This window comes from Peromyscus californicus, unplaced genomic scaffold (genome assembly GCF_007827085.1).
Source record: "Peromyscus californicus insignis strain IS unplaced genomic scaffold, ASM782708v3 Scaffold_10__1_contigs__length_136768540, whole genome shotgun sequence".
Classification (NCBI taxonomy): Eukaryota; Metazoa; Chordata; class Mammalia; order Rodentia; family Cricetidae; genus Peromyscus; species Peromyscus californicus.
In genome coordinates, this window is record NW_026294391.1 from 67,396,136 (window position 1) to 67,420,190 (window position 24,055).

Genomic DNA, 24,055 nt, shown 5'->3' on the forward strand with positions numbered 1-24,055 from the left:
CCATCTCTCCACAACATGACCCCCAGCTTCCATCCTGCCAGAAACCTTCTCTTTACCTCTCTGGGTTTAGGGATTACAGCTTGGTTATCATTTACTTAATGACTAATATCCACTTATAAGTGAGTATATACCATATTTATCCTTCTGGGTCTTGGTTATCTCACTCGGGGTTATTTTTTTTCTAGATCCATCCATTTGCCTGAAAATTTCATTATGTCATCTTTTTAACAGCTGAGTAATACTCCATTGCATAAATGTACCATGTTTTCTTTACCCATTTTTCTGTTGAGGGTTGTCTAGGTTGTTTCCAGTTTCTGGCTATTATGAATAAAGCTGCAATGAACATGGTTGAACAAGTGTCCTTATGGTAGAAAGGAGCATCCATTGGGTATATGCCCAAGGGTGGTATACCTGGATCTTGAGGTAAATCATTTCCCAACTTTCTGAGGAACCACATATTAATTTCCATAGTGGCTGTACAAATTTGCACTCCCACCAGCAATGGAGGAGTGTTCCCCTTGCTCCACATCTTTATTAGCAGGAATTGTCACATGTGTTATTGATCTTAGCCATTCTGACAGGTGTTAGATGGAATCTCAAAGTAGTTTTGATTTGCATTTCCCTAGTGGCTAAAGATACTGAACATTTAAATGTTTAATTGAGTTCCCTCTATTGAGAATTCTCTGTTTAGATTTCTACCACACTTTTTAATTAGAATATTTGGTGGTTTGTTTTTTTTTTTGATATGTAGTTTCTTGAGTTCTTTATATAGTTTGGATATTAACCCTTGGTCAGATGTAGAGTTGGTAAAAACTTTTCCAATTCTATAGGCTGCAGCTTTGTCCAATTGACAGTGTCCTTTGCCTTACAGAAGCTTACAGTTTCATGAGGTCCCATTTACTATTTGTTGATCTTAGTATCTGTGCTATTGGTGTTATATTCAGGAAGTCATCTCTTGTGCCAATGTGTTCAAGGCTATTTCCCATTTTCTCTTCTATCTGGCTCAATGTGTCTGGTTTTATGTTGTGGTCTTTGATCCAATTGGACTTGAGTTTTGTGCAAGGTGATAAGTGTGGATTTATTTGCATTCTTCTATGTTTGACCAGTATCATTTGTTGAAGATGATGTCTTTTTTCCAGTGTGTATTTCTGTTTTCTTTATCAAAAACCAAAACTTTTAATGATAAACTTTTTTTTTTTTTTTGGTTTTTCGAGACAGGGTTTCTCTGTGTAGCTTTGCGCTTTTCCTGGAACTCACTTTGGAGACCAGGCTGGCCTCGAACTCACAGAGATCCGCCTGGCTCTGCCTCCCGAGTGCTGGGATTAAAGGCGTGCGCCACTGGCTCATAATTATATCTTGCATATTTATTTATTTTTTCTCCTTTTTATTTATTCTTTGTGTCTTTACACATCATGTATCTCCATCCCATTCTTTTCTGTCTCTTTGTATCCACCCTTTGCCCTTGCAACCTCTCTCCCAAAATAAAATAAAATAAAATTTAAGAGAAGAAAGAAAAAAAGATAAAGAAAAAAATCAATCTTATCATGGAAGCTGTAGTGTGACACATTGTACCCTTTTATCCATATATCTTTATTTGCAAGTGTTCATTGCAGAGTGTCATTGGTCTGGTTCAAGGCGTCTGTTTTCTGCTACACTATCAATACCATCACTGGGATTCCCCTTGGTTATCCTGCTGTTGTCTTGTGTTGTGGAGATCCTGTAGGTTTGGGTCTGCAGTACTGGTCCCTTCATGTGCTCCAGCAGATCACAAATGGGGTGGATGTTGGTTGGGATGGGCCAACACATAACCCTGGTTCTGGGCCTGGGTAGTTGCGGGGTTAGTCAGCACACTAGTTCTTCCTTGTCCTCACCATCAGGGTGAGTTCTCCTGCATTGTCCTGTTGAGTTCACCCTTTGCAGCAATTAGCTGTGAGCTGGGCCAGTTCTCCTGCTTTTGTGTCCCTAGTGTCAGACCTCCCACACCTACACCTTCAGGGTCAGCTCTACTCTGTTGCTCAGGCGTGGTATAAGAGCCACTCTTCTGAGTGCTGAAGCTAATGTGGGGCAGGGCCAACTCCTGTAGTTGTTGTTTTTTACTCTTTGACTCTTGGGGGTCCGCCACGCAACTCCCAAATAAATACACAGAGGCTTATTCTTACTTATAAATGCTCAGCCTTAGCTTGGCTTATTTCTAGCCAGCTTCCTTAACTTCAATTATCCCACCTCCCTTTTTGCCTCTAGGCTTTTACCTTTCTCTATTTCTGTATATCCTTTCTTTACTTCTTACTGTGTTTGACTGTGTGGCTGGGTGGCTAGCCCCTTCTTTTCTCACCCCTCCTCTGCTCCCCCTCTTCCAAGATTTCTCCTCCTATTTATTCTCTCTGCCTGCCAGTCCCACCTATCCTTTCTCGTGCCTTGCTATTAGCCATTCAGTTCTTTATTAGACCATTAGGTGTTTTAGACAGGCAAAGTAACACAGCTTCACAGTTAAACAAATGCAACATAAAAGAAGGCAACACATCTTTGCATCATTAAACAAATGTTCCATAACATAAACGAATGTAACACATCTTAAAATAATATTCTACAACACTCTCCCATTCTTATGACCTCAGGGCCAGTTCTCCCACTTGCCTTTGGCATTGATGCAGGGAAGGTCATCTCTCCCCTGTCCATGCTGCAACATGATAGATGAGTAATGAGGACAGCTCTTCCATGCTCACAACTTCTGGGCTAGCTCACCCACACCTCTGCCAATGGGGCTGGCTCTATTTTTCTGCCCACACGATGTCCGGGGCCTGCTCTCCTAAGTGTTGCAGCTGTTGGTGGGCAATGACAGCTCTCTCTCTCTCTTCTGATCTCAGGGCCAGCTCTCCCACCCACCTCTGGCATTGATAGGGGAGCATCTCTCTCCCTCACCCATACTGCCACATGACAGGTGAGTAATGGAGACAGCTCTCCCATGCTCACAACTTCAGAGTGGGCTCACCCACACCTCTGCCAATGGGGTTGGCTCTATTATGTTGCTCTTGTGAGGTGCAGGATCTGCTCTCCTGAGTGTTGTAGCTGGTGGTAGGCAGGGGTAGCTCTAGCAACCGTTTTGACCTCAAGGCCAGCTCTCCCACCTGCCTCAGGTGTTGATGGGAAGGGGAGACTTCTCTCTCCCACCCATACCCCCATATCTAGATGAGGGGCGGGCCAGGTCTCTCATGCTCACATTTCTGGGTCATCTGACCTGTGTCCAGATCAATAGGGTCAGCTCTGCTGTGTTGCCTTGATGAGTACAGGTCCCACTATCCTGAGTATTGCAGCTGATAAAAGGGTCAAATTCCCTGCCAGCTGGAGGTGTTAGGGTTAAGGGGGGAGGAGGGAATGATAACCTTTTTTTTTTAAAAAAAATTAAAATATAATGGCATCATTTCTCCCCATGCCTTCTTCTAACTCCTTCCATCCCTTTCACTACCATTTTAAATTCCTGGTCTCTTCTTCCTTATTATTATTACCTTTCAAATATTCTTTTAAGATATTCTTTAAAGTGGTAATAAATATCATATTGCAAAATTATACCCAGGGAGTAAGAAGTAAATGTAATACATTAACGAAGGACTATACATTAGCAATTTTATAATTTTAATAAGATATTTTAAATTGATGGTAGGATTATGGAAGCAATTAGTCAACATTTTGACTGACAGCTAACCACACTCTTTCTCCCTAATCTTTATTATGGTTACCCCACCTCATTTATCCTAAAAAGAGTTTAAACTTGTTATTTGTCACATCATATTAAGGCTATACATATTTTAAGGTTTTCAGCACTAAGTTGATAAGAATGACATCAATTTATTTTCCTGTTGGATCTCATCTTGGACTGGGTTTTGGGTTTCCCAACACAAATAGACCTTTCACTTTCTTTCATTGCCCACATTTTGGAACTACCTGGTCTTTACATATGAGGACTGACCCAAGGTGCCATGAGACCAGAGAAAGAGAGGCAGGAAGATGTATGATAAAGTGAAAGAGTTTACCTCTTTTTAGAGGTCAAGGTAGAGGATTATTCATAATTTCAGTAAGACAGGTTGGATTTTCACAATTTGGTTCAGGAGGGGAGTAAATATGGGTAGAGGTAAAAATGACTTGATCAAAGGTAGAATTTACTTGATCTATAATAAACTAACATTGAGTTAAGTCATTTCTGTGGCCAGGATAAATTGTAATACTCAGTATTTTTCCCATTTATAGTTTGTTGGGAAGCTATGCAGACAAAACTGAGTTATGATACTCTGGAATAATTGTGGTAGTTAAGAATCAAGATGATTATAATAATGTTAAGCTCAATCCATGCTTGCCACTCCTCATTATCAGCTTTTATATTCTCACATGCCACCTCTTTCCTTGATGTGCCCTGATCCTTCAAGATGTACTGCATAGGTAATATAGTGTAGCCATTTGTCAAACTTGTAAGTAGAATTTACAGCAACATTAGAGTTATATACACAGAAAAGACAGGGCAGTTCTGATAATAAAAATAGTCATTTTCCCCCATCAAAAGCCACAGGAACCAAATCACTGTCTTATCACTTTTTGTATAAGATAAACATTTGTTGATAAAATTCCTCTCAGGGAGAGAAATTATACCCCTACTCCGAAGGTCTGAATAACAAACCAAAGCAGAATTCACCAGAATTCACTCTGGGGAAACAATGAGTTTATTGGAATTACTTACAGACCATAGGTGAGGGGTTACTTACAGAGTGTGGATGCTCCTCTTCAAGAGGATGTACTTGGAAAGCCTTTATCAACAGGGAAGAAAGCTTCCCTGTAGCCTCATAGATGGTGTCCTTCTCCCCTGCTCTTCCTGGGCTTTTATACTCTAGCTCTCCATGAGGCCATGTACAATTAAGGCAGAGTTATGTACAACAGGTGGTAGGGATCAGCTAGACATTTGGGTGATGGTCCTGTGACACTCTCTGTTCCTCTATGAAGGGATATCAACAGTCAACACGCCCAGCTGGGATAATCTTTTGTAACAGGATTTGGATGAACATGCAGTTGCTTGGATCAGAAGGCTGCCACTCAAGATAATACCTAATAAAATATTGAGATTCTACAGACTATAGCATTAACAATAAAAATAGCAAGATTTTAGTTATGGATGGAACAGTAAATATTTAGTAGCAAATTGTAAAGGTAACTGTGTGCCATCCATGTACATTTAAACAATGCCGCGCAATAATTCCTGTTAGACAATATGCTGGCAGGTGTAGTGGAGCATATAACACATGCTAGCCAACATGATGGGGCCTGTGAGTAGTACCTAAAACTATATATAGAGTGTCATACCAGGTTAGGAAGGCAGCTGTAATACTCCAATGTATTTTCATTGACCCACTCTGTATATATGCTGTGAGAAGAGCTCTAAAATCCACCCAGATCAGCATAAAACATCATGAAGGCTGGAGATTTCTCACACTGTGGCAAAAATTAGCTGATGATTCCAAGGAGATGATGCTATGCATAGTCCCATTGAATTATTGTTTCACTGAATATATTGCTTTTTGTGTTCATAACAGACACATTTTACCCATTTGTTAACTCTGCTTGGAGCATCTACAAGTAAAGTTTGGACATAGTTCTTTGGATCAAAAGCCAAAACACACAACCATGCATAAGAGGCAGGCATAGTGGCTACATAAGAGTTTAAATTTATTAGTGGTTCTTCAAGGAATTCAGGCCAGCTAAACAAGATGAATTTGTCCAATGGGACTTATTTATTTGTTTTTTTAAAGAAAATTTTTAATTCATTTTACATACCAATCACAGATCCCCTTCCTCTCTCCTCCTGCCCCTCCAGCCTCCCCCCCTAACCCACCCCCATTTCCTCCTACAAGAAGGTGAGGCATCCCATGGGGAGTCAGCAGAGCCTGGTACATTCAGTAGAGGCAGGTCTAAGCCCCTCCCCCTGCCTCAAGGCTGTGTGAGGTGTCCCACCATAGGTAATGGGCTCCAAAAAGCTGGCTCATGCACCAGGGATGGATCCCTATCCTACTGCCCAGGGGCCCCCCAAGCAGATTAAGCCACACAACTGCCTTGCTTATGCAGAGGGCCCATCCAGTCCCGTGGAGGCTCCACAGGTGGTGGTCTAAATTTCATGAGTTCCCACTAGTTTGGTCTGGCCATCTTCGCAGGCCTGCGCATCATGATCTTGCTCATAGAGTCCCTCCTCTCTCTCTCCTCAACTGGACTGGCTTACCCTAGAACTCAGATCAGTGAATGCCCTGTCATCATGGAGCCTTTCTCCAGTAACTGATGGAAGCAGATGCAGAGATCCATGTATTTGTTTTTTTAAGACTTAATTTTTATTTCCTGTATATGAGTGTTTTGCCTGCATATATGCATATCAAACGTGTGTAGTGCCCACACAAGCAAAATGAGGAAGTTGGATCTCTTGGAACTGGAGTGACAGACAGATGTGAGCTTCCACATAAGTACTGGGAACTGAACCCTAGTCATAATCTTTTTTTTTTAGATATATTTATTTTTATGTGCGTTGGTGTTTTGCCTGCATGCATGTCTATGTGAGGGTGTCAGAAACCCTGGAACTGGAGTTACAGATAGTTGTGAGTTGCCTTGTGGGTGCTGGGAACTGAATCTGGGTCCTCTGGAAGAGCAGCCAGTACTCTTAACCACTGAGCCATCTATCTATCCCCGCCCCTTTTAGAACCCCAGTTCCTCAAGAAAAGCAAGTGCTCTTAATTGCTAAGTCATCTCTCCAGCTCCACATGTTTTGGGTTAATATGCCTGTTTTGTTTTGTTTTTTTTTTATTTATTCTAACTCTACTTCATGAGAGATATATAGTAGATAAAAGTGCCCTGGCACAATATTGGTCACAATACCCTGCAGAATGAATGCCAGGCCATTGTTGATGTGCCACACTTACATTTTAAATACCTCTGAACCTGGAAGTGTGGTTACACTGTTTTATATGCCATTGTGCCATCCAAGGTGTGACACCTCAGTACAACTGCTATTATAAATAACCCAGCTATTGCCCAACTGCTATTACAAATACCAGTGCTCCAAGCCCAGGCCCTGTGATACTACCAGACATACTACCCTGGCCATACAGCTCTGGCCATTAGCTGGTCTGCTTTTTTATTTTACTCTTAAAATGGGTAGCATCAATAGTGAGTTGTACTATAGTGTCCGTCCAGATGCTTGGCTTCCCACACTTCAACCTTCTGTATATCAAGCACTTCCTGGTTTAGGGGTCAACCCTTCTTAAATTTTTCATACCATAGGTACTAGGGTAACCAGTAGGTGGGGGTGAGACAGTTTCATAGGTAACAGTTGCATCTTGGGAGTTAATAACTACTGAAAAGGACACTTGCCTGTCATGAATATGACTACAACTTACTTAGAGGTCTTCCTTATGGCATATTGGAGCTGATGAAATAAGGCATTTACTCACCCCTATTATGAGTAGGATGGTTCACATTGTAGATAATAGAGTCTTAGTCTCTAGTAGGCATTGTACACTGTTAGAAGCTCCAATTCTGAAAGAGTACATCTAGCTTCAGTTTCTTTTTCAGCTGTTACTAAAAAGCCATGTATACCTCTTATTCTTAACCTTACCACAAAGTCTGATTCATGCCAGCTGCTGTACTGATGACCTCTAGCTGCATTGGCATACCGGGCGATTCCCAAAGCCTGATATTAGGTAGTGAGCTAGGTGAGAAATTTTTTGAAGCCCATAGATAGCCTAGGAGCCAAACAAAAGCCTGTAAAACTCATAGTATCCTGGCCATTGGAAGGTTTGTGTATGATGTTGCATGTTGTCTGAAATGAAGCTGTTCATATCTGATGAAGCCCTCACACCTAGGAATTGTGTAGATGGCCCAAGACCTTGAATCCTGAAGTAGGCAACCCATAACTTTCTATGTAAGTGAATAATCATTCACACTATATTAATAACAAACTGTATAAATAATCCCTGAAAAGAATAGCTTATATGTTTTATGATATAGTCTTTACTAGTTGGGATATATGTACATACATACATACATACATACATAAATACATGTGTGTGTAATGGAAATAGATAATATCGAGTATCAATTATGAACCTGCATTCTTCCTTTCCAAATGAAGGTAACTCAGTGTTTAGAGTTTGATTCAAAGAGTGCTGACAAAGTCAAAGGAGGGTTTTTTTTCCAAGTAGCTGGAAAATGTTAGATACTGTAATGGAAATAAGAAATACTTCATTCCCAATAGTCAACAATTAGTCTCAAAGTTTCAGTCGTAATTTTATTGGGAATGCAGGACTATGGAAGATGTGGTGAGCGATTTATAACACCCCAGAGTACTCTATTTTGTGGTCTCTCCCATTTGAGCTGTCTACCTGAGAGCTCGTGCTACCTGGTACCAGGAGATGCTTTGCTTTCCCTCTCTCTGCCAGAATTGACTATCTGGTCCTTGTGTCTAAATTCCCCCACCAAAGTTTGTAATGTTCTCCTTTACAGAATATCCGTCCTAGTTCTCAAGGACTGGAGAGGTTCCATCACAACCATGGAAAACTTCTGGTTGCCCCTGACAATCATCAATTTGAAGCAACTGTGGGCTCACTCTTAATCATTTCAAGTCAGAGCAATCCAGGCTGAAACACCAGTCAGTGCTGGAATGTGAAAGCTCTTCTTCTTCTGTGTGAAGCAGAACAAAAATTTGGAACTGTTTTTTAGACTTAAGTTCCTTCCATAAAAGAAACAAGATTGCATTTGAGGTTATCAGCAGAAAGTAAATCATAGTACATCTGCTTTCTTGTTATCTTAACTGGCCCTTACTTCTTTTTCACTCTTCTATTCTTAATTGCTTCTTTTTCCTAACAAGTCTTTGTAACAGGAATCTTAAAAAGTTCTTATTTATAAAATCAAACCTGAGGCCAGTTATTGGGGTGAAATGCTGGAAGATCGGAGAGACAGAACAAGCCACAGCTACCTCACCTCTCCAGTTCCTCCTCAGCTGATCCTGTTTCCTCAGACTGAAAACCTCTGAGTCCTCATCCAGAATGGTTCTCAGCTGAACTGCTGCTAGAAGCCTGAAAGTTTAACCAGCCAAAATGCTGCTAGTCTAGTCTTCACACCTTATATATCTTTCTGCCTTCTACCATCACTCCCTGGGATTAAAGGCTCACTTCTGGGATTAAAGGCATGAGTCACCATTGCCTGTCTGTATCCTTGAACACATGGATTTCTGCCTCTGGAATGCTAGGATTAAAGGCGTGCGCTACCACTGCCTAACTTCTATGTTTAATATTGTGGCTGTTCTGTCTCTGACCCCAGATAAGTTTATTAGGGTGCACAATATTTTGGGGAACACAGTACCACCACAAGTCTTGTTGCAAATTACTCTTGTCCTGGCCATTATTGATCTTTCCCAGGCCCAAAGTAGCCTCACTCATACAATTAATAATCTGGCTGACTATCAGGATAAAGGGGGGGGGATTACACATTATCAAAGAGCATTTTGTAACAGCTATTTTTCACTGTGGCTATAAAAATGGCTTTATCTTGCCCTTGATAGAGCTGAGCACAAATTATAGCTGAATGCTCAATTCCTGCATAATATACTCCCTTCCTCTATATTTTCCCATGGGGATTGTCCTTGTCTTGGAAGATCCTGTTCAATTGGTCATGCCTCTCTCCTGCCCAAGATGAGCCATTAAGTGAGGATAATATTTCCTTAGATTTGACAGTCATTATGAACATGACACCTAGGGATGCAGAAAAAAATAATATAACTATTTTCTCAGCTTCATTTCTTCTTAAAGAAGTGTCATTTTCTTCCTTGCTCCAGAGACCCATCATCCAGGCAGTCAGATTCTCAAGGGGCCAAATGTTAAGCTTTTGTAGTATCTAACTCTTCTGGATAGTATAAACTTGAACAGTTGTAGTTTTTTGACAAGAAGAACTTTTCCTATATTTGCATGTGTTCTGCTTTTTCTTTGTCTCCTATTAGTTGTCAGGCAGAAAAGCAAAGCTCTGAAGTGTGTGTGTGTGTGTGTGTGTGTGTGTGTGTGTGTGTGTGTGTCTTTCAATCTCAAGTTCCTCCTCATTCTTCTCTTCCCAGATATCTGAACTCTTTGCTGCTATTCTGATCATGAGAAAGAAGCATCCATTTTCTCCACTCATTATTTTCCTCAAATAAATGATCTGAAGTTTAAGCTTTGGCATCTTCATTTACTACTTTCTTAGTTGTTTAAGAAACCAAGAGGGGGGATCCTTTCTTTATTTTTTTGTTTGGGAGAGAGAATCTAACTATATACCTCAGGATAGCCTTGAACTTGTGATCCTTCTGTCTCTGCCTCCAGAGTTCGGGAACTACCATCCTGTGATACCATGCTCAGTGCCTATCTCCTTCAAATTATAATTCATTTCCAATTTCTTTGTTCTTTCATCTGTAGCCAGGTCGGCATCCACAGCCAAGTAAACTGTTCAAAGAAATGGCCATCGCCAGCCTACTGAATAGAAAACAAACAAACAAACAAACAAACACCCAAAACAAAAAACTTTGGATGTATCTGTACATTTGCTAGATTAGTATCTAGAATATACATGAAAATAAAAATTCTAAACACTGAAAAGAAATCAACCCAATTAAAAGTAGAGTATGGAACTAAGCAGAGTTCTCACATGAAATACAAATAACTAAGAAATATTCTTAAAAATATTTGTCTTTGGGAGGCTGAGTTACCTCACCCAGGATGATTTTTTTCTAGCTCCATCCATTTACCTGCAAATTTCATAATTTCTTATTTTCTTAACAGCTGAATAATATTCCATTGTGTAACTGTACAATATTTTCATTCCCCATCATCTGTTGATGGACATATAGGCTGTTTCCAATTTCTGGCTGTTATAAGTAGAGTAGCAACAAACATGGATGAACAAGTATCTCTATAATAGGCTGTAGAGTCTTTTGAGTATATGTACATGAGTGAATCTTGAGGAAGATTGATTCCCAGCCTCCTGAGGAACCACAGCACTGACTTGTGAAGTGGCTGTACAAATTTACCTTCCCACTAGGAGATAAATAATGTTCCCCTTGCATCTTCACCAGCATGTGCTATCCTTCATTTTATTGATCTTAGTCATTGTGACTGGAGCAAGATAGAATCTCAAAGTAGTTTTAATTTGCATTTCATTGATGGCTATGGGTGCTGAATTTTTCTTCAAGGGTTTCTGAGTCAATTGGGTTTCATCTTTTGAGAACTCTTTGTATAGTTATGTACCCCATTTTAAATTATTTGTTTTCTTTATTGTTTGGGTTTTAGCTTTTTTGTATACTGTAGATAATAACTCACACATGTATAATTGTATAATGTCAGATGTATAATTGGTAAGTGAGAGGTACACTAATCTGTGTAGAGAGACACTAAGTTAGAGGGCAGTTTGATGCTGTAACCATATAGCAAAATGGTAATAGTAGATTCACTATGGAGCCTTTGAGCTCCCCATCCATGGGTATTTGGCCAGATCTCTAGTGTTAGGCATGTGTCTCCTACTGTGGGGTGGGCCTTAAATGCAGTTGAAAGTGGTGTATTAACTCCATGACATCTGTGCCACTATTGAGCCCATTGGCATATCTTGTCACACCTGCCATTGTTGTAGTTCACAACTAGGTAAAACTGGTGATGATTTTCTCCCACAGCAGATTACATAGTACCTTCTGGTACCATGAAACCTAGCCATCCAAGAAAGAAGCTTCCAATCAGTATCAACATGATTTTTCTATGTCCTGTGATGAAAGTGTGTGGTTTCTTCAATAATAAAGTCTGACTACCAAGTTCTGGTTGTCAACAAAGTGCAATATTGATAGCCTGTATTGTTTTGGGAACTTTTTGGTCACCTCTGACAAACAACCTGAGGGGAAATATCCCACACTTGGCATTGGGCTTTTAATTTGGCAACCTTCGGCTTTTAGAAAGAGTATAATCCCCTGAATAGGGTGACTACAATTAAACTTTTATATAAATATTCTCTCTCTCTCTCTCTCTCTCTCTCTCTCTCTCTCTCTCTCTCTCTCTCTTCTCTCTTCTCTCTCTCTCTCTCTCTCTCTCTCTCTCTCTCTCTCTCTCTCTGTATGTATGTATGTACAAATACAGGTTCTTATATAGCTTTTCAAACATTCTGTTTTTTTTTTTTTTTATTCAGGGTCTCACTATGTAGTTCTGACTGGTGTCAAACTCACTATGTAGACAAGGTTGGCTGCAAATTCAGAGAGCAGCCTGCTTCGGCCTCTCAAGTGCTGAATTAAAGGCATGTACCACCATGTCTGGCTCTCCAAACATTCTTAATATTTGTTATCCCATCTCTTACCCTCGCCTCTGCCCTATTCCCCATCCATTTCTCCACCTAAACCTCCATTACCCTTATCCCCCATTTCATATAACCAGTGTTCTACTATGCCATTATCTTAAGATATTTCTTTTTCCTCCCCATGGTCTTTTTCTAGTTTCCTAGATTCTACAAGTCCTCCAAGGTAGGCATACAGATCTAAAAATTTGATGGTAATTCATGAAACACTCCAACTTTAAGTAGGTGGGATGAAGACAAGAAACTAAGAAAGGTATTTAGAGATAAACAATGAGCTAGAAAAATGCATAAATAAAAGAATGTTCTGGAAGTCAAGTGAAAATTCAGTGAAGGGAGAGTGATCAGCTATGTTAAATGTTGCTAATAGGTTAAGCAAAATGAGGGCTTAAATTAGCTTTAGCACCATGTGGCTAGGGATAAGAAATGAATGAGCTCCAGGAGTCCAGTTGAAGAGAGGGAGGAGGGATTACATGAGCAAGAGGGGGGGTCAATATCATGATGGGGAAATGTATAACAGAGATAACTGATCCAAGCTTGTGGGAGCTCACAGACTCTAGACTGACAGCTAGGGAGCCTGCTAGGTGCTCTTCGTATTATTGCCTAACTTAATAGTCATCAGAGAGGCTTCATCCAGCAACTGCTGGAAACAGATTCAAAGACCCACCATCAAACATTAGGCAGAGATTGGAGAATCCTGCTGAAGAGAGGGAGAAAGGATAGTAGGAGTCAGATGGTTCAAGGACATCACAAGAAATCTCACAGAATCAATTAACCTGGGCTGATGGGAGCTCAGAGACTGAACCAGCAACCAGGGAGCCTACATGGTACTGAACTAGGTCCTCTGCATACATGTGACAGTTGTATAGCTTGGTCTTTTCGTGGGACTCCTTACAGTAGGAACAGGGGCTGTCACTGACTCTTTTGCTGGCTTTTGGGATGCTATTCCTTATACTGCACAGCCTTGCCCAGCCTTAATACATGGAGAGTTGCTTAGTCTTACTACAACTTGATATGCCATGTTTTGTTGATATTCATGGGATACCTGTCCTTTCTTGAATAGAGAAGGAGAAGTAGTGGATGGGGATTGGGAGGCAGAAGGGAGGTGTGGAGGAGCGACTAGGAGGAGAAGAGGAAGGGGAAATTGCAGTCAGGATGTAAAATTAAATAAATGAATATTGAAAAAGAATGAAATATTTCAGAACAGAGTCAGAAACAGTTACTATTCTAAATATTTGAAATATTTATTTGTATTGAATTCTCAATTAGTCTTGAGTAGCATATAAAATTATTTGTTTCATATTGTCATTATGGAATAAAATCTTTATATTAAATATTTATTTATTTGACACATGAATCTCTGTATTTAGCATGTAAAATGTGGTATTTTAAAAACACATACATTGCAATATGGTTAAATCTAGTTAATTATCACATGCATGACCTCACTTTTTTGGTGAGAAGATAATAGCCACTCTCTTACAATTTTTCAAGATGATAATATACAATCATTAAATGCATTGATCATTCTGTAAAATCAATGTTTCTTATTTAATTATAATTCTACATTTTGACCAACAACTTCTCAATGTAATCCACATTTTTAATCTCATTCACCAGAAGTTGCATAAGAAATGTCAGTGTTAGTTGGAGAATATATTAATGATATCAATCCCCCTTAACCCATCCCACTTTACTTAACCACCTAGCACTTCTCAAATTTAAGCATGGTAGATAAATTACTAATTTTGATTACTTTTTCCTACTTCTTTCTGCTATATTGTAAGTTAATTGAGCACATTGATCATTTTGTTTTATTCAGTGTATTCTCAAATACTGAGAATATCAAATATTCAGATATTTTCAAATATCTGGAATAATATTTAGGACATAGTAGATATGTGTTGAATGAGGGAACTATTATTATAAAATAAATAATTCATTTGTTATTTATGCTAGGCTAAAGAAGAAATATATTCTCACCAAAGTCTTTTTCCAGAAAGAAACATATGCAAACTCTTCTTTGACTTCCTTAAATGAATGAAGGTATATTACATACTAAAAGGCACATCTTATAAGTAGATGACTATTAATTTGAAACTGGCAAATACATTTTCTTAAAGAATCATATGCCAGGCGGTGGTGGCACACACCTTTAATCCCAGCACTCGGGAGGCAGAGCCAGAAGGATCTCTATGAGTTCGAGGCCAGTCTGGCTCCAAAGTGAGTTCCAGGAAAGGCACAAAGCTACACAGAGAAACCCTATCTCGAAAAACCAAAAAAAAAAAAAAAAAGAATCATAGACCATAGCGCTATAAAAGATTATAATAATCATCTAATAAGTTCCTTCATGTCAACCATGCAGTAATATTTAATGTGTTGGAACAACACAAAAAGGTCACAAATAGCTTACTTATTAATCACCTTTATTTAACAATGGGGTAATCTCCTATCAGTCCTTTAGGAGACAGTGACGAAATCTCTAAAGACACTATGTCAGCAAACTCTTCCTTTAGTCACTCCCAGGGAGGCATGACAAACCCCATTCTCCTGTCTTCACAAACCTGTAGACATTTTTATGTGGGTATATGCCATGTCAGTTTCTAGTCTATGCACCAGAGAACCATATTCACATTATTTGGCTGCATCCCAAAACTTATAAAAATACATGTAGTTCATAAATAAGTCTCTTCTTGAGAGAGAGAGAGAGAGAGAGAGAGAGAGAGAGAGAGAGAGAGAGAGAGAGAGAGAGAGAGAGAGAGAGAGAGAAACTCTGGAGTCCTGGGAAAGATGGGGGCAGGCTTATTTTTCTGGCAGTCTATTCTCTTCTGTTTCTTCTTGCATTTGTTGTGGTGTGGTAGAATCAGTCTGTTAACTTGTATTAAAGAAGTGAGTGAGGGATGGAGGAACACAGTCTGCCCTTAAAGAACTGGAAGCTTACACTGAGTAGAACTCTTACAGAAGCCAGAGAGCTAGAGGAGCCAAAGCAGGGCCCAGGTACAAGCAGTGAGCAAAATGTGGATAGTTTTGAAAGCATTCTTTTTGTTTGTTTGTTTGTTTGTTTGTTTTTATTTTTCGAGACAGGGTTTCTCTGTGTAGCTTTTCGCCTTTCCTGGAACTCACTTGGTAGCACAGGCTGGCTTCGAACTCACAGAGATCCGCCTGGCTCTGCCTCCCGAGTGCTGGGATTAAAGGTGTGTGCCACCACCGCCCGGCCGAAAGCATTCTTAAAACACCTTTCTTCTCTCCCTGTTCCCAAGTGTTAACTGCCACCTCTTCATTAGCTAATGGTTAGGAAATCCTGAAATCTTACAGATATGTGTTATAATTTAATGTGTTCAAACCTGTAAGTTTAGAACACTTACTCAAATGGAAAAATGGGATGAAGTCAATCTCTTAAGAAGGAGCTTAACGAGAAATTTTGTGGTCGAGCAACAATAAAATGTTTGATTCACTCATATGAGATAACTTGCATTCCCATTGTGTGAGATATTTATTTTATCTCTACCTAGATGTCAAAATTTCAGAGGCCAGTTGGGAGACTACTGGTACATGGGGGACAAGTGCGAACAGCTCTGGAACACTGTGGACCTGATTTTAGTAGCAACATTGCCTGGAATAGCACTGGCTTTAATTGTTGGTGTGGCAATCCAGATTATCCACTACTGTAAAGGGAAGTCAAAGAAGAAGGGAGATCATCACAGGTAAAAGATTTCTAAGTACTTCAAAGAAAAGTAGATAGTCTTTCATGTGACCAGCAAATGAATCAAGATACAATGAATGCCATTTATCATGCATGCTATGTGTATGTTTTCTTTCCTATTCATCAATATTATAATTCAAAATCAAATTAACACTGCCAAAGTACACATATTTAGTTTAGGATCTCAGTAGGGAAAAATCTAAAAGTCCCTTCTCCAGATAAAACTCAAATGCAATTGACAAAAATGTCCCATTTTAGAGTTTTCTTTCCAGTAAGGCAATGCTTGTATGCACCATGCATTCCACCCTGGTGGTGTGGGAACAAATGATCAGACACTGCTGTGCTAGTTCATCCAACTCCTTTATACCAGCAGCAATATCCAAGACACCAAACGATGAATCTAATAGCCTTGACTTCGATGAGATTCTGTCTTATTTAACTAATTGCACCTCCTTGAGCTTTAATTTCCTCATCTACAAAATTGAGATGTTTATAATCAGACCTACTCACTTCAGAGACAGTGGGGATGATAATAAAAGCAGCAATCAGGTTTCGGCTGTTTATTATGCATGACAGGATAAGTTACAAATGTATCATTACTATTAATTCATTTGATCCTCTCAACAAGCCTATAAAATACTGATGAGACTACCGAGGCATAGAAAGATCAAATAACTTGGTCAAAGTTGTGGTGCTGAGTCTGGTTATTAGGCATAAATTTCCATGCTGTGCTAATGGAGTCTGATCAACTAAAACAGTATTAAAGGTGGTATGCCTTGCTACATCACCTTTATTTCTTTATGTAAAACAAACTCCATCCTTTATAGTTTTCATTGCTTCTGAACTTTAGAAATATGTGGCTTAAATACCAATGTATAATCTCATGAACTTTCTATCAATTAAAATCATCATCTGCTTTACTTTATCATTCCTCTGTGACAAGATAATGTTACCCTCTAAGCATCATGGGGATGCTTTGAAATATTATTTTAAAATGGGAACTAACTGGTACTGTTTGCCTCATATTGATAAGAACTGGCTTTGAATTTGCAACAAAGTCAGCAATTTGAACTGTCATAGGTATTTGTCTGTTGAAAGCATAAGATTAAACTCATCAATCATTTTATCATTTTAAATTTCCAATCTCTATGCCATTATTTCATATTCTTTTAAGTGCCATGTGGTGTATTAATATACATATGTGTATTCATATGTGTATGTATGGGTATATATAATAAATGTTAATCAACATTAATGTAAATTCAAATTAATATGAAGAATTTCATATTATCAGTTGATAAAAGCTTTAAACCCCTTTGGACACTAAAGAATCATTATAAGTAACACGTAGGTCACTTTAAAAATAGTCTCTGTAATTTTTCTATCCCAAAGTTCTTTGTTAGATTTATCATCTTTATATATGTGCATGTGTGTCTGTGTATACAACGTGAGGGGGAATGTTCATAGACACTAGAAGAGGGCATCTGATACCCTGTAGCTAAAGTTATAGACAGTTGTGAACTTCCAGACATGGGTGTAGGGAACTGACTTTGGGCCCTTCAGAAGAGCAGCAAGTGCTTTTAACCACTGAGCACTTAATTCCAGTCCTCTATTGCAAAGTTCTTAATCAATGGACATATATTCCAATTCTCTTTCTTCTGTGACTCTGTGACTTTGAGTAAGCAAAAGTTCACTGTTTCCTCATTTATAGAAAGAGGAGTATATATCTCACTTCTTCATTAGTCTGTGATTTAAATTAAGTAACTAATGGTACTGAGAATGACAGAATCAAGATAGTAGTAGCCTTCATAGGATTTGAGCTCATTTCTGGGCTTTCTGTGTACTTAAACTACTCTATTTTCTTTCACTTAACATGATTTTTAGTTTGAGTTCCTTTTTATAGCTCTTTTATTACCTGCATTGTAAATTGATGAGATAACTCTGAATCTACTCCGTGAAATTCTTTAGCTTAGTGGAGAATGTAAAAATTATTGAGCTTAAATAGATTTCATATCTCTTTCCCACAAATCATTACCTAAGAGGAGAGTTTCCTTAAATTGTCTTAGCCTTAAGTTTCTTATCTATAAATTGAATTTAAAACACCTAACTAGCAGGCTTTCTATAATATTCTAATGAGACAGTGCAGTTCTTTGTGTAATATCCTGCTTTCTAAAATTTACTTTCAATTGTATAATAAATAACATAGATTAATGGTTGGATAGGAAAATGGATATATAAATATGTATATGTTAATAAATGCAATAAAATGGTAATTGGTTGAATCAATTTGGAAGATATATGAATATTTGCTGAAATTCCTTTTGACTTTGCTATATGCGTGAAAGTTTTTACAATGAAATGTATAGAATCAGATGGAGTAAAGCACCTTGATCATGAAATAGATTTGATAGATTGTAGCTTTTATCAATTCTTTTTCTTGAGTACAGTCTTAAAATGGGAACATTCATACTGTATTATTTAAAAAATTATTAAGACATTGGTATAACAAGTTATACAAATGTTTTACCATAACTGAATTGTGTTTTTATTTTTATGTGCCAGAGAAGAGAGGAATATGCCAGAACTTCGACCTCACCAAAATTCTACATATGGTTTTGATACTGATAGGAATCTTCCTCAACCTAATCAAGGCGAGGTAAACACTGAAACTCATTTGTCAAATAAACTAAGTTTACAGAAGACATCAAAGAGAGAAATGCTATAGAGAATGAAAGCAGAGCATACAAATGTTAAAAGTAAATGTTATCAAAAGATAAAATTGCAAAACTATGGGATGTTTGGTGCCAGGTTAGATACCAAGTACCAACAGAGCACAGGCCAGGCCCGCAGCAGGGACACTGCAAATGCTCTCTACCTTCTTCCCGTCATTTTCTTCCAGGTAGAATCAAGTTAAAACAGATATTAAAGACAGGCTTGGAGAAAACTAAAATACATAATAAAAAGGAAACAAATGTTGCCAGAGGAGGGCAAGGAAGATATGAGTAAAAAGAATTTGCTCTAGACATTAAAATCTTATAACTAACAGTATATTTTCAAATGCACAGATCATTTAAAAGAAGTCATGTATTGGTGAAATTATTAAGGCAACTCCACGATGGCTACCCACAACAGTCGTGTGGAGATCTTGGAGAATCAATGTATTTAAGGAGTCACTCTGAATAAAAAATATAAATAAATAAAAGGGACCTTGCTGTCACATTAGACCGAAAGTATAAGAGGTGTCAGAAATACTGTTGTTCAAACAAATCATAAAGTGCCACTGTTGTGGTTTGAAAGAAAATGCCCCCCAAAGGGAATGGCACTATTAGGAGGTGTGGCCTTGTTGGAGTAGACATGGTCTTATTGGAGAAAGTGTGTCACTATGGGGGCAGGCTTTGAGGTCTCTTTTCTCAAGCTTCACTCAGTGTGACAGTCAGTCAACTTGCTGCTGCCTTCTGGTCAAGATGTAGCCAGCACCATGTCTGCCTGCATGCCACCATGCTCCTCATCATGATGATAATGGCCTGAACCTCTGAAACTGTAAGTCACCACCTCAATTAAATGTTTTCTTTGTAAGAGTTGCAGTGGTCATGTTGTCTGTTCTCAACAATAAAAAACCCTAACTAAGACAGAAGTTGATATCAGGGACTGGAGTATTGCTATGATGCTATGATAGGCCTGACCAGTCTTTTGTTTGGAGTGGTATAGACTTTAGTAGTTTGATTTAGGAAAGCACTGAAATGCTTTAAGCACTGCTTAATGGGCCATACTAGTGAGATCATACAAGACAAAGGTGCTGATAATGATTTGAAATGTCAGGAGCTGGCTCAAGAGGTTTCAGAGAAGAATTTTAGTACGTTGCCTAGAAATCATTCTTGTGATTGTTAATTCCACCAATAGAGAATAAAAAAAAACTACCACAGTTTAAAACCAAATATGAAGCAAGCTTTAATTAAATACTGGCTAAGTGGATGGGCTCTGACCAGGTCCATATCCAGGCTCCCAGGAAATGGCCTGGAATTACAATTTGCAGCACCTTAAGAAGGAAAACCCATAATTTATTGCATTTCCTGTCAGGTCCGATCATGGGTAAGCATACATCCTGATGTACCTCCAGCCTGTGAACCTCCCACCCATATGTGATCAAGCACATCAGCGCAGATGAGTCAAACTTGTTTAGGGGAATGAAAAACATGTGTCTTGTTATCTCCCATAAACAATAGCCTCCAACATTTCAGGAACTATCTGCCTTTGGGTAAGGAGCTTGCAGATCAGAGATATTTTTGTTTCGTGAATCTCTTAGGCATAGTAATTAAAACTTAAAATGTAACTTTGGCTCTCACATTTCCTCCTTGAGTTGTATCCTGAGTCCCATCGTTGACTCTATAATGTTACCTGTTTATATTGGGATCTAATAACCATCAAATCAACTTAATGCAACCCTGACAGGAATTATCATTTAGTTAAGACATGAATGATGCAAGAGCCAACAGCAATTAGCAGAAGCAGAAGAGCCAAAGGCCCTGTGATGACTGACAGAGTTACTATTTAGAAGGAACCTAGAAATGAGAATGGGGACCACTTATTTCATCTCAGGTCCCCAATGACAGGGAGTTTCCTTTTGATCTAATATTCCAGCTTGTTGGGAGACAATGGGTGATGTACTTTCTTCTGTAATTACTTCCTGCTGAAATTTGGACATTTTTGTTAGGGCCCAGGAAGACTGGAATGCTAGTCAAAGGCAAGAAGGGAATTCAGGCAATGGAGTATTCATCAGAAGCATCTGATTCACTGACCCAGCTGGAGAAACAGGGAGCATTTATATCAGCTGAATTGGTCCATATCAGCTTTCAGCAAGTCCAAGGCTCACAGGCATTTGGAGCAGGTTATAGTCAGCAGCTGATGCTTGGATGTGTCTGTCAGCCAAGTGGAAACCTACTGAGTCAGATATAGACTAAAACAGAAGTTAAAATTTAGGAACTTAAATAAAAATCTTACACTTGGAACTTTTAGGCCCATAGTGTTAGTAATTGAGGAAGTGGAGGAACCTCAAAGACCAGGAGAGAGAGAGAGAGAGAGAGAGAGAGAGAGAGAGAGAGAGAGAGAGAGAGAGAGAGAGAGAGAGAGAGAGAGAGAGAAATACTATCCTCAGGAAAAGCCAGTTGGGGAAACTTAGTCTGTTCTTATCTAGAGTCCTTTTGATCTGTGAGAAGTGGATTCAAGTCTCATGACTCCCCAGATTCTCTGAAACTTACATGATGTTTTTAGTTTACAAAAAGACATAAAAGTTTTAGATATATTAGCATTATCAGTCTGTACTGAAATCCATATTGTAGAAAAAGCAGGTAACAGGTGTCTGTAAAAAAGTTGGAGTAGACTCACAACTTTGAGTCCCAGTAGAAGGTATAGATTTGGGTTAAAAAGCATGCACATTTTCTTTGTTTCCATAGAGCTAGGTATAGATTGTACAGAGATGTCTTCAGCCTGGTGAGAAGCACCTTTAAGTACATACTTAGAAGACAACCAAAGGAAATCTAAAATCTTGAGTTTGTGACTGAACTTCATTGATCAATGTCAAAACATGGAACTTTTGAAGTCCTAGTGTAACAATAGCATAGAAGGGAAAGGAAATCTGAAACATTTCCCATTTTCATATACTTTAATTTTTTAAAATATTTTTACAACTTACATTTATATCTTAAATCATTTTCTAAGACTCTCAAAACTTGCATAGACTTTCATATCCTCAGACCTTTATATATCTTAAAACATTTTAGACCTTCAAAACTTGCACAGACTTTAACCCTTTTTTCTTCTATCTAATAATTTACAAGAGACATAAGCAATTATATCTGAGAACAGTCATTTTAAATCATGTCTCTTTAGTGGAAAATTACATCTGAAACCTGTTTATCTTTTCATAGGAAGCCTGTTAGCAAGGCAAACCTGTCTACCTTTTCTCTACAGGAGACCTAGTAGCTCTAGAAAAAGTAAGGATTGATTTTTTTTTACATATGAAATAAGCTAAAGAGGTGACTGTAGCCTTGGGGAAGAGCCTGGTTGCCTGTTGCTGCTAAGCTGACAACACCATCAGATCTGAGAAGAATAAATTATAGCACAAAGTATAATCCAAATGGTCTATATATCAATTAACATGACAGAGACTAGTCCATTACCTAGATAGCCATCCCAGGTTCCTGTGGTCTCCTTGACATGGCATTGGAAGCAGAGGTATCAGTACAGCATCAGTCTTTGTCTGCCAGAACCAGAAGATGAGAGGCTTTCATGTGGAGGAGGAACATGAGAGAGATTGACCTTACTTTGTCTAGCCAAAGTAGGGCAATAAACTCTTCAGTGTCCTGCTTCTCCATAGTTTTGGCCTGGTCCTGGTAGCAGATGCTGTATTGGGGCAGTCTTGCTGAGTGGTTAGTGTTGCCAAACTCGGTGGAGTCATCGTGTTGCCCCATCATCTTCTTTGGAGACATTGAGGTCACTGCTAGGATCTGAGAATCTCTGTTATAGTATGCTTTTTCCATTAAACATTTTAAATGCTATATTCATCAAATCTCTGACAAGTTTGAAGACCATTATCTTATAGTTAAGTGTATCTGAGCTAAATGAACCTAGGTTTAATCATGAAAACATACCTAACATGACTACAAGTTTGATTATTATAGACAACTAACTACTAATCTGTATTTTTTAATTATACATTTCATTTTTAAATGAGCTGCATAGGTACAATACCTTAAATAAGAGTAGAAACACACACATATAGTATAACAAAAATAACTTTAAATGTGTATCAATATACAAAATCCATGCCAATGTGAAATATTTGAGACTAGTAGTTGTTTTTTTTTTTAGTTTAAAAGTAGATCCAATAATCTACCCTTTTCCATATCCCCCCCTTTTTTGAAAAAAGATCCCTAAATCTAACCTCCTTCATTCTCTCCTGATCATGGCCAATAACAACTTGCAACCAACCCCCCTAAATAATGACAAACATCCACCAAATGACCAGAAACCATCCACCCTAACTCTTGGGAATGTGGGTGCTGTGTTCTCTAGACTGCTTCCTGTTGTCTAGATGTGATGGAATCTCCAGGGGAATCTGAGAAAATGGAGACAATGGTTAAGTCCTGGGAAAACTAATTGTAACATTTGTTGTCCAGTCTCAGAACTGTTCCCATGCAGATGGATCAGCATATATGTCACCTGTCCTGTAGTCACTCCTGGCTTCCTCCCTCACATCTGTAGCCAAGATCATCCTCCTCAAGAGGTTTCCCCAGTCAAATCTGATCTTTATTAATTTTGAAGGAATCCATAGCTTTTTGTTTTCTGTAGAAACAAAAGCATAACCTCTTCCCCAAAGCAACACATTACCCAACATCCATTCTGAAGCCGATGCATCCCTAAAGTATATAGGCTGGTTTAAAATTCAGCACTTCTTTCCATAATCCAATGTATCTCAGCAGCTGCTGTTTGCTCATCAGCATTTTTTTTAAATCAATAAAGCAACATACAGGATCCAGGAGCATCCTTGCATGACTTATTTTTTCTTATAGATTACTTTATTCTTTTTTTAAAGACTTTATTTTAGTCAGATTTTTCTTAATTATCCTTAATAGTTTACAATAATTTATTAGCTTTCATAAGACTAGGACTTGCTGGGGTAGGGCTTACCAGCAGGGACTGAAGCATAGAGGCTAGCATTGTCAAGTTAATAGGTACCATAGCCATATGTTAATGGAAGGACCACAAGTTCTTTTTGCCAGAGATAAGGAGAATAACTCCCTTTTTAGCAAGTAGGAATTTTCTTCAAGCCGCTGAAGGAATGGGGGGGGGGGGTATCTAAATGCCTGACATTGGGAATAGGATTTATATCTTTATCTCTGTGAAGTTTGAGCCTTAAAAAATAATTTCTCAATTGAAGCACCTTTTAGTATCAAAATAAAGCTTTTCACTCAAAGACACAGTCCA

The 24,055-nt window shown here is 38.6% G+C and overlaps 1 protein-coding gene across 2 annotated transcripts in view; it reads left to right on the top strand.

Annotated features, from left to right (window-relative positions):
* LOC128115273 (uncharacterized) overlaps window positions 1-24,055 on the top strand; it is a 68,107-nt gene that overhangs the window by 5,683 nt on the left and 38,369 nt on the right. The window contains exons 3-4 of one of the 2 annotated variants that reach the window (XM_052745782.1): window positions 15,882-16,073; window positions 18,635-18,756. In XM_052745782.1, coding sequence (XP_052601742.1) covers window positions 15,882-16,073; window positions 18,635-18,756 — 314 coding nt within the window. The remainder of the gene's footprint in view (window positions 1-15,881; window positions 16,074-18,634; window positions 18,757-24,055) is intronic. The other variant, XM_052745789.1, reaches the window with a different exon arrangement.